Below are 12,257 nucleotides of genomic sequence, written 5' to 3' on the forward strand. Positions count from 1 at the left end.
GCCAGTGCTCCCTGCAACTGTGAAGGGAGAAGATGCCTTTCCAGATCCCACCTTGGTTGGAGGTCAGACCCCTGAGGCCTGGGATGCAGGTGGATATTGAACATGAGTCCACCTCCCTCCTGTCTCTACTTTCCTAACTGTTCCCTCTCTAGGTTCCTTTTTTCTTTTCTTTCTTTTTTTTTTTGGGTGAGACAATTGGGGTTAAGTGACTTGCCCAGGGTCACACAGCTAGTAAGTGTTAAGTGTCTGAGGCCGGATTCCAACTCAGGTCCTCCTGAATCCAGGGCCGGTGCTCTATCCACTTTTTCCACCTAGCTGCCCCCCATCTCTAGCTTCCTTAATCGCATGTCTCTTGTCTCATCTGCTTCCTCAGTCTCCTAAATTCCTCCCTCAACTTGTGTGGTGGAGACACAGGTTTCACAAGATTTTTCCTGGTTATATACTACATTTCACAACTGCCTTAGAGGAAAGTGTTATCACTGGTGGTTACTGAGGTAGGCTTCCATGAATCTATACATACCTTTGTGGTATGTGACACTGTACAGTGACAGGGAGGAATGAACAGAATTGTATGTTTGAGGATATATAGCATTTCAGCGACAGCTTATTTCTCTGTCATCTATAAATAGACAGAACAAAATCAATAGCATTTCAGTAATAGATTATAAATAAATTTGGGGGGCTATCCAAGGAACTTAAACACCATTTATATAACATTTTCCTGATGAAAATGTATTTCCAGTTTTAGATAACTGACAAGTAAGACTTTGGGAAGATAATCCCACTTAATTTGAGGACTTTTCTATATGTGCTTATATCCCTCTTATTGTACAAACCAAGAAGTTTTAAAAATAGTTCCTCCGATGGAGTCTTTAATTTTAATGGAGAATAATTTTCCATTTTCCAGGATGCACAGGGAGCAGAAGAACGGGAAGCATTAGCAAGAATGGCAGCTAATGTTGAAAACCCAGCCTCTGCAGACTCAGAGGCCTATATTGAAAAATACCTGCGAAGTGTCTTGGCTGTTGAAAACCTTCTCATTTTGGATCGTCTTCGTCAGGTCTGATGATAGAAGAACCCAACTCAGTTCTTGTTGGATTTGTTTGTTTGTTTTTAACTGCCTGTGGGTCATGATTGAAATTGCAATTGTTTGACTGAATTAAATACATTCACTGCGACTTGTCATCCACTAAATCTCTTGGTACCTAGGTTACACTGGGAAAATTACTTCTGAGAGGATTGGGTGGGAACGGAGGATTTCATTTATTCTTATTAGAAAAGTGTTTTCAAATCTCTTTGAAAAGGCAGTACTATTGCTGACCATGTCTAAAATTTTTAACAGGGCCCTTATCTTGACTAAGCAGAAATGTCCATTGCAGAGTTAGGGCCCCTCAAATAAGTAGATTTTTAGAAATGTTTAATAAGAGTGGAATCAAATAAATAAAATCTCTAGGTAATCTTTAAGCCTCATTTTAGCTAGTAGTTTTAAGCCTTTTAACAGAACTACTAATCAAATGTGAAATGTAACTTTCAGATTCTTTTTTCTCCTGACCACTTTCTGGTCAGGGAAGTGGCCAAAACCCCGACAATGGGAGAGAAGCTGCACATAGCTTATATATAATCCTCAGACTATTTAATTGATTACTAAATAGAATAAAATTGACTGTAATTAGGTACTTTAGGCATATAAAGTAAGAGGCATTACTTGAATGATTTTGTATGCATTTGTATCTGTGGTGGGCCACAGGGAAAACTTGATCTGAGCAATACTTCTGATGTGAATTTTTCTCATTATGGATTTATAATTCACAGGAAGTTGCTGTAAAGGAGCAGCTAACGGGAAAAGGAAAGCTGAATAGGAGGAGCATTAGCTCTCCAAATGTGAACCGAGTAAGCTCATTAATATTCTTTTCTTCTAATTTAGGGAACAGATCAAATGTGGAGGGGATGGAGCATAAGATGTCTTAGGGAAGAGAGCTCTTGCTGCTTCTGCATATGTAAAGGTTGCTGGATGGGGCTTTGGCACCCTTGGTTCTAATCCAGGAACCATTGCTAATTAGTCATGTGCCCTCGGGAACAATTCCTTTTGCTGTAGCAGAAAGAGCACTTCATTTGGAGTCAGAAGGTCTGGGTCTGGGTCTGAACTTTGCCACTTAGAAGACCTGTGGCATTTAACCTGACTCATCTGTAAAATGGGCATGATAATACTTGTGCTTTCAACCCCAAAGGATCAGAGGGAGATGCTCTGTCAGCCATCAAGCAGTAGAGGTAGTGGAAGCACTTTCTTGTAGAGTGTAAAGACCATTGAACTCGGCTTCCGATCATGGCTCTTCTACCTTCTGCATCTTGAGACTTTCAAATGGTTCAGTATCTGGAACCAGTAAGATTATAGTCATTGAAAGGTGCATTACAACCCTAAGGACTATGGGGCCTTTTCATTTGACTTGCAACTAAAATGTCCTTTGTGTCTTGTCTCCCCACATTAGCATGTGACATCCTTGAGTGCTGGATTATCTTTCTTTTCTATTTGTTTCCTCAGCATTTAGCTCAGTGCTTTGTATACAGTAAGGGCTTAATTACTGCTTTTCCCTTCATCCATTCAAAGTTTGGCATTTCAACTCTCTTGCCTTTTCCTCAGCTTTAAAATGAGGGTTTAAACTAGATTATCTCTGCTATCTCCTCCAACTCTAATATTCTATCAGTCCCACATTTTTAATGAATATTAAATTCACGTTCATATAAAAGCAACAATTCATGGTGTTATTTTTATCTTTTCAGCTCTCTGGAAGCCGACAAGATCTTATTCCAACATACAGTCTAGGTAGTAACAAGGTAAGCATTCAATAATCCTTTTTTTTTCTAGTAAGAGGATTATTATGGAGATTTTAGAAAAATAAACCCATTTCTTTTTGAACCTTCATCTCAAACATCACACACTTAATTTTCACATGCTAATTTCTTACCTTCCTCCCAACCCCTTTTAATTCTCTCTTATAGTACATGCAGAGATGTGATTTGTATATGGTAGAAGTGGGGCTGGATCTGCAAGTAGAAGACCTTGGTTTGGTTGAATCTTAGCTCTGAAATGTATGAGTATTATGACCTTAGGTCACTGACTTTACTCATCTGTAAAATGGGGTAGTAATTTTTGTACCTCAAGGGGTTCTTGTGAGGAAAGTGTTTTGTAAGTTGTAAAGTGTGTGTGTTTATGTGTGTGTGTGTGTATACACATATGTGTATATAAATTTATGCATTTTTTAACATGAGCTGTTATGTATTTGCTACGAAAATGTTTATTTCTAATTTCTCACTACTCCATCACAAGCAGATCTTTGCAGATTACTGTGATTGAGATTGAGAAATCTTTCTTTTTTTTAGTGATCAATTCAAAATATTACATATGATTGTATATAAACAAGATAGTCAACCCTAGTGTTTACAATAAAATAATTATGTCATGATGGAAAACTTATGAGTAAGAATGAAATTATGCCTGAAAAATTATGCTGATTCATTAGTACATGTGTGACTTCGGTTATTTGGACAAAAATAATTTAAAATAAGTGTAAATGATGTGATGCTCTTAGCTTGAAATCTATTTGTTGGCATAAGCATACTAGGAAAACTTTTCTTATTTAAGTGAATTCCAAATTAAAGAGTTAATGACTTATGATGGGGTCTGAGAGTTTTAAATTTTTTTATTTAATATTTTGAAAGCCAATTCAATATAATTGTTTTCTTTTTTGTAATTCTATGTATTTTATACATTTAAAGACATTATTCTGAAGGGAGATGTATAGGAGACTGACACCAAAAATGTTAAGAACCCTTACTTTAAAAAAGAACATTGTCTAGAAGTTTCAGTTTGTTCGACACATGTCACCATCTGGTGCCTGCCATTTTTTGTTTCTTCCAGTTGAAGTCCTTTGTTCTCTCTATGCTATGTATTATATAGATGTGTCAACTCACTCTTACTTCCCCAAGATTAATATTATGCCAAACTCAACAAGTACTGTTTTATTCAATGCACAGCCACTAAGACCACTAAATCATCAAATTTACATAAGAATGGTAGCACAGGCATATTTTGTTAATTTGCTAATCCTTGATGGACATCAGCCAATTGAAAGTCATGACTGTCCCATCAGAGAGCACCTTTTTCTAAGAAGAATAGGAAATTTCTGTCCTTATGTATATTGCTACTTTCTCCTTCCATTTAAGGCTATAAATTTAAAGATAGTACCAAGTAAGCATTCATGGAAGGAGATCATCAAGAAATTCATCTTAGGAAAAGACAGAGAATTATTTTAAAGCTATCTAGCTTGCAAAAATTGCATTTGTTGTTCAGTCATTTCAGTCCTTTCTGACTCTTTGTCACCCCATTTGGGATTTTCTTGGCAAAGATACTGGAGTGGTTTGCCATTTCCTTCTCCATCTCATTTTACAGATGAGGAAACTGAGGCAAACGGTTAAATGATCACCCAGGGTCACATAGTTAAGAAGTGTCTGAGGCCAGATTTGAACTCATGAAGATGAGTCTTCCTGAGTCCAGGCCCAGCACTCTATGCACTGCTGCACCTAGCTGCCCCAAATTTCATTCATTATATGATTGGATATGGGTTCAGAAGACCTGAGTTTGAAACCTGATTGCAGCTTTCCAACTATGCAACTTCTTTATCTCTCAAATTTTTCATCTTTAAAATGGGGATGAGACCTACACTAGCTTTTTTCCACAGGGCTTTTGTGGGAGACAAATGAGATAATTTATTGTGCTTTGTAAATCTTAAGGCACTGTTGTTAAATGACTGCCATTATATCTCTGTGGGCCTCAGTTTCTTCATATACAAAATAAAGATAATCATACCTGCCCGGCCTTTTTTTCATATCAGTATGCTAATAAAATAATATTTTGTGTGAAAGGGCTTTAAAAACTGTAAGATACCAAATAAATAGAAAATGTTCATCATTAGGTCCTAGCGGGAGGACCACCCTTCCCAGCCCACCTCTCCACTCACAAGAGGAGTTAGACCAGAATGTTCTCTTTAGAGACTATGACTGGCAGAGCCCAGTCTAATATGACTACAAGTAAGATAAACTGCGATCGGCTTAGTTCTGTCATAACATGTCTGCGACGGTAATGCTGTAACATAAAATTCATGGTCTTCGTGGTGTCTAGAAAAGGGAGGGCCAAGAAGTAATGGGCTGATTGGCTGACATGAGTGTCTGTCCTTATAAGAAGGAAGGTACATCAAACCATTGCTGCTTATAGACTGAATCTCTCCCAAGTTCATTGTAGTCCCTTTGTCCTGGTAATCGACTCCCTAAGCAAGCTTCAGCTATTAACTTATCTTTTCTGGGAGGCTTTCTGTATGGACAAGATAGCGTGCTGACCAAACAATATGAGAATTGGATCCACTAGGAAGTTATTGTCATCTAAATAAATCAGTGGTTGGTGTGTGCGCATGTGTGTGTATATCAATCTCTTATGAATTTAGTTAATGCGAATCATTTCCCCAGCCTGATTGTGGAAGGTATTGATAAAATCAAGTTCCTGAGCATGCATATCTGTGGATCAGACCTTTAATATGAATCGATCCCCTCTGGGTGCTGTCAGGCTAGGAGACCCAGCCTGAATAGCTGGCCATTCTCTCTGTCCCCTGGTTTACACTTTTTTTTCCTTTTGACTATCAGATGTGGAAAGCTTGAGGGAATAAGGGTGTTTCTAGTTTATCAAATTAAACTTTAATGCTTCAAGTGCCTATACGTTTATCAGTTGTGAGCATCCTCCTGAACATCATCCTCTGGGTCTTAGTAAGCAGTGTGGGAGAAGGATAAGGGAAAGGTGATAAATATTTTTAAGTGCCTTCTGTGCTCCGGGCACCATGCTTAAGCCCTTTACAAATATCTCATTAGATCCTCACAACAACCCTGTGAGGTAGGTACTGTTATTATCCCCATTTTGCAGAAGGGAAGTAACTTGCCCAGAGTCACCCAGCTAGTAAGTGTCTGAAGCCAGATTTGGACTCAGTTTTTCCTGACTTCAGGACCTGCACTCAATCCACTACATCACCTCGCCGCTGCAGATATTAAGGCTGAGACTTTCAAAAATGTAGCTAAGCTCAGTAATCAGATACAGCCCATTAGTAGCCCTAAGTCCAAAGCCTTTATAGCTTGGTGTGGGACCTGCTAAAGATTTTGTTGCACTGGAATTGCCTTTGGAAACTGAGTCATCTCCATTCCACAGAACAGCATTATAGTAGAACTGTAGTTGAACTCATTAACGAGAATGATCAGATTTGGGCAGCATAAGGTTATGACTACATATGTAAGGCATATTTGCAAAGTTCACTCCGATTCTAACCCCTGCCATCCAAATGCAGGTCTGAGGAAAACATTCCCTTTTTTAAATTAATATTAGCCCCCCACAAAGAGGAACCAGGGTGGAAGACAGTCATAAGGTAGACTCTTCAAACTATCAGAAGACTATAGATAGTCACTTTAGCGCACCTAGTTCCATTATTCTCCTTGTTGGGGACATAAAGATGAAAAATTTCAGCCCCAACATTAGGAAGGTAACACTCGGATCCAAACATATACCTTATTGTTTGTTAATAAATGAAGAACTTGAAGCCTAGAGAGGCAGAGTCACCTTTTCAAATTCATATATCAAATTAATGGCAGAGCTAAGACCAGGCTCTAGGTATCTGGATATTAGGGGCAGCTAGGTGGCACAGAGGATAGAGCACCAGCCCTGGAGTCAGAAGGACCTGAATTAAAATCCATCCTCTGACAACTTACTAGCTGTGTGACCCTGGGCAAGTCATTTAACCCCATTTGCCTCAGTTTCCTCATCTATAAAATGACCTGGAGAAGGAAATGGCAAACCACTCTTTGCCAAGAAAACACTAAATGGGATCAGGGAGAGTTCAACACTCCTTAAACGACTCAACAACAAAATTTGGTATCAGCGTAATGTGATTTCTTTATGTCACTGCCTTCTCCTCTGTTGGCTTTTTGCTTATTTCATTTATTCATTTTCTAAACTTCATTTGAGGCATCTTAACATAACTAGCCTATAAGAAATAAAAAAATGAAATTCCCTGGCCTGAAATAACTCACTATCCTAGTCATCCCTTTTTTCTGTTTACTTCTCTCTGAAAAGGGTGTTTTGTAGAGGAAGTTAATACTGGAGGTAGGGGGCTACCTCTAATTGCTATGTCTCCCTACTGTCAGTCTTTGAGCAATAGGAGAACCCCTTTTTGTTTCCCTTTCTCTCTTTTAGTAATCGGGTCCCTGAGGAGACTTTCCTCCTTTGTCACTGATCATCATTCTCCTCAGTCATGGAACCCAGAAGCTGACGAGTCCTTATGAAGTAGTCTTCATAGTTTTCCAACTTATGGGGCAGGCTGCCTATTAGACTTCCCTCTACTTTATTGAAAATATATTCTTAGGGGCAGCTAGGTGGCGCAGTGGATAGAGCACCGGCCCTGGAGTCAGGAGGACCTGAGTTCAAATCTGGCCTCAGATACTTGACACTTACTAGCTCTGTGACCCTGAGCAAGTCACTTAACCCCAATTGCCTCACCAAAATAAATAAATAAATAAATAAAAGAAAATATATTCCTAGGGGCAGCTAGGTGCCGCAGTGGATAGAGTACTGGCCCTGGATTCAGGAGGACCTGAGTTCAAATCCGGTCTCAGACACTTAACACTTACTAGCTGTGTGACCCTGGGCAAGTCACTTAACTCCAATTGCCTTTAAAAAAAAAAAGAAGAAGATGAAACAAACCCTTCCTTTAATTTTTTTCCCCCTAAGATTTCCTTGCTTTGACTCTGATGTTTTTCATTAGACAGGAAAATGGGTAATTATTATGATCATGCCTCCATCATAGAGCCTGTAATACATTAGCAGCCAGGATTGCTCCCACCTGCATTGAAATAGGACTTGATGAACCATTTGGCAGGAGTGGTGACAATCACCAAATTTGACCTTCACGAGGCATGCAAGCTGACTTAATAGATAGTACTGCCTGTTTAAATAACAGGATATTTACTACAACCCCAGTCTTTAAGAGGTTCTTGAATTCAATGTTGTAGGACTTGTTGGATCAGGAGATGATAGTTTATCTCAAGGATACTCTTAATGAACTTCCTTCATCCCAGCTCCCATAACACCAAAGTGGCCTAGCCAGCTGTTTGCCAAGCATGAACGGCTCTCAGGAAGGTAGGGCTATTCCTCGGCTGGGTAGAATATTGTCCCTGTATTATCCCCAGATTTTCTGCCTCAGTGGTGTCTCTCACCAACCTGTTGAAAGTCTCCAAGACTTTTGAGTGGACATAAGTAGAAGGTGTGCTTGATGACTTGAATAACCAGTTCACCCCAGCACCTTAATTTAAATGGATCCAGAGAAACAGATCCTTCTATTTCTGATGCTTCCAGCCTCACCACCACTTCCTTGCTACTACTTTATTTACATGTCTCAGCCTTGTGTGTTGTTCTTCCACAAATTAATGAGTAAAGCAAAAAGGACCTGGGAGAAGAAGTTACTCATAATCAGAACTATAATTGAGATGGCCAGGGACCATATTAATATCTCATCCTTTTCTACTTCAGCTAAAATCACCACATGCTGATGGCCCAATAGACAACCTGCTCTATAATTTGATGAACATCTGGCAGTTCGATCAACGTCAGATCCCCAGGAATCATTTTCAGTAGTTTCTTCTCCACTGGTCCCTTTGTTTCTAGGTATTGTGATTTGTGTATAGTAGGGCAGTTGAAAGAGTGCTACATCCAGGTTTGACTCTTGCCTGGCAGCTTGCGGCTTGTGTGACCTTAGACAAGTCATTTTAACCACAAGGCACTATTTTTCCATCTATAAAATTAAGGGGTTAGACTACATATAACCTCTCAGTTTCCTTTTCGCTCTTGCTCTACCATGCTGTTTGCTGTAAGATAAACCTGAAATGATACATTTTACAGACTAGCCTTTATATTTTACAGAACCTTTTACGGACCATAAACTTTGGAGCCCCTAAATCTCACCCCAGGAGGTGCATTCCACCAGTCTCCAGGGAAGCAAGCCAGAAATCAGGGGGCATATTGAGGAACTGGCTTCCCCTGTGTGTCTACAGCTTCTTTCTCCATGTGTCTTTGACTCACTCACATCTGTCTCCCAAAGCCCTTATGCAAAGATAGTGTTACCTCATGGTTTTCTCTGTTAGGATTCACATCTCCTTCATAAGTAGCCACATGCAGAACACCCTAGGTTTGTTTACAAGTCAAATAAAAGATAGCATGTTTGGTTCCTAATTATTCAGTGCATTAGTCTTGTTTCAGCTACAGCATTCAAAAGGAGAGAAAGGTCTGCTAGTCACAGGTATATGGTGATCATAGGCCCTGTAAAATCATTGGCCTTGTCAAATCAGAAGTTCCAGTTTGGGCTTCTGAAAATCTGATAGCTATACATAAACAGACTACCCATTGCATTTTCCCCTGGTCTCCAGTAATCTTTGCTTTCATTTAGTCCCCATGAGGTACCAAGGAATAGTGGGGGGAGTATTTTTGGCTTAGTACTTGTTCAGGTGAGAAGGAATATCCAGTTCCAGGGAGCCTCTCTTTATACTAGGCAGGTAGATGGGGTTTTCAGACATGGTTGCTTGGCATGAAGTGAGAGAATGCTGTGAATTTCAGCAGTGGGAACTTTTCTGCCTAGTCATGGCCTGGGTTCACTTGTGGAAACATTTTTTATTTAGTCAGTACTAAGAAAGCAAAGGTGCCCAGTGGGGCAGAGTGGACTGGCAGTGGGTGGACTGGGAGAAGGCCACTGAAACCACTATCTAGGGGTTTATCTTTGTCTTAAGGCCAGGAGGTTGTTAGTGGTCTTCATTCTTCTAAATAAGTTGGCTTTTTTGTTTTTAATAATAATAATAATGGTAGCTATCATTTATATCATGCTTAGGTTTTCAAAACAGTTGACCTGTCATCCTATTTAATACTCACAACAACCCTGTGATGTAGATGTTATTGTCAACATTATTGATGAGTAAATTTAGATTGAGAAGTTAAGTGATCTACAGTATGAGTTTGAATTTGAACTCGAGTCTTTTTGACTTCCAGGTTCTTTGCTACCAAAATGCCTTGTCTGTGTTGTACTGATGAGAATGGAGAGAGCTTGTTATCTGAGCTGTCTGCCTAGTCTCTGATGGATTAGAGGGAAAGGGTTTGTTATCTTTGCTTTGAAGTAGATTAAAATGTACAGTCTCCCCCCATCCCCCACCCCTGATTCAAAAATAATTCCCCTTCATTTACCAATTTCAGATTGATTTGTATTAACCAATTTGTCTTTTAAAAGTACAACACCCTCCCCCCCCTCCCCAGTCAGTCAGTTCCCTTGAAGTTAGTTCCTTTATTCTTTTAATCAGACCAACATCCAGCTGAGATATATAGTCCTTTGATACAGGAGTTACAATTGGTTAAAAGGTTGAGGCATATACAACAGCAAAAAAAAAAAATCTTTCTTTGGCTTGGTGTGACACCATAGGTGCTTAAGTTAAGATAGAAAGGCTAGTTTGCAAGGCCCAATCTCCCCAGTCCAGCTTAATTTAGTTTCCAGTCTCCATTTGTCTCCCACCCAATGGAGTATGGAAATAGAATGAGTTCAGTATATGTCAGCTAATGTCAGGGCATAAGATTTAGAGCTCCTGGGGACCTTGGAGATAACTCAGTCCACCCCTCCTTATTTTCTTGATGATGTCATTTCAAGCTCTACATGGGAAAGTGACCTGCCCAAGGTCACATAGGTAGTCAGCTGCAAAACTGTAGTTCAGGCACAAGTCTCCATGCCAAATCCAATATTTTTTTTCACTCTATCACATTTCTTCTTCTGATACTCCTAATCTCATTCCCATGGCTCTCATCCTCTCCCAACGTTCTCCATTTTTTATTATGAGTGGATACAGTAGAATTTGGGAATTTTTCTAGGCTAGCATGTTTAGAATCTACTTATTCCTCCTTTCCCAACCCCAAGTATCATATTATTTTTATTTCTCATTATGACATAAAAGGCATTCTGATATTTGCTGAATTAAATTGAATTCCAGTAGGCAGCTCCTGAGTAGCTGGCTAAAAGCAGTTCGGACATGGCAAAACAAGCAGCCTAATTTCTCTTTCCCTCTTGTCCCCAGCATGTTTATTACTCAAGCTTAATATACTAGAGCAATATGAGATCAGAGCCCAGACTTCACATAGGGGGAGTAGGCATAAAATGGTAGTTGTCCACTTTGAAAACTGAGTGAGATTAGGTAAGCACAGAAAGGCAAAAAGAGCAGATTCTGTGTAAAGCAATTTGTTTGCCAACGCTTGTCAAATAAAGGAACTTTTAACTGAGATTTTTCTTGTGGTTTTTTTTTTAAACCTTAGCAATAGAAAAGAAAGGTCACTCATGGCAAGAGGCTGTTCAAAACCTTTTCTACTCTCCACCCTTTTAAAAAATCTAGCAGATTACTTTAATTCTTGATTTACTGAGATCAAGGTCATTTGATTTGATCTTCTCCAATTCTATTCCCTTCCTTCCCCCCAAAAAGTGAAACAGCAGCCCCTCCATATTTTCAGACTGACTGCTCATTTAATCCATACCTTACATAGGCCCTGCATATGGACTGATCTGAGATCAGAATTGTCTAGGAGGAAGAGATCAGATTAAATCACATTTGGTAAATTACTCCACTGTTTCAGTGGCTCCAAGGTGCACGTTGCTCAAACAATATTTTTAACATCCATAGTTCCTCGTTGGCTTCAGCTAACATCAGTATTCTCCTATTTGATTATGAATCCTGGAACCAGGATTCTTATTGTATAAAAACTAAAAAGGAAATTGAGCCAAAGGGCAATGGAAGGACTCATCATGGGTAAGTAGGTTGGTTTTTTTTGTTTGTTTGTTTTTTGTAGCATGTCGTTAGCAATAATGATTACATATGATAAATGGTATAAAAGACATTGTCCCAGATAGGTGGGACTGGGAGAAGAAAGGCATCAGTTATGAGGATAACTGGTAAACAGTTTCTTTGCTGCACTTGTATCCACAAAATAAAAAATAATTTTACTCCTTTTGTTCCTTTTTTTTTCTCTTAGAATAAGAGGTTATTTGCCTCCTTGCCAAGATTAATACTTCCCTTGATCCTGATCCCTCCAGCCTCTTGTATTTTGACTTAGTCACCCCTTCCCTCTTATGGTCTTCAGTATCCCACCACTCCCC

General features: G+C 39.3%; 1 protein-coding gene across 1 annotated transcript in view; it reads left to right on the forward strand.

Moving 5' to 3' along the window:
- The window catches only part of KIF13B (kinesin family member 13B), a 269,721-nt gene that overhangs the window by 204,227 nt on the left and 53,237 nt on the right, over positions 1–12,257 (forward strand). The window contains 3 exon segments of the mRNA XM_043988280.1: positions 908–1,060; positions 1,813–1,890; positions 2,779–2,832. Of these exon segments, the coding sequence (XP_043844215.1) occupies positions 908–1,060; positions 1,813–1,890; positions 2,779–2,832 (285 nt within the window).

Source organism: Dromiciops gliroides, chromosome 2 (assembly GCF_019393635.1).
Source record: "Dromiciops gliroides isolate mDroGli1 chromosome 2, mDroGli1.pri, whole genome shotgun sequence".
Classification (NCBI taxonomy): Eukaryota; Metazoa; Chordata; class Mammalia; order Microbiotheria; family Microbiotheriidae; genus Dromiciops; species Dromiciops gliroides.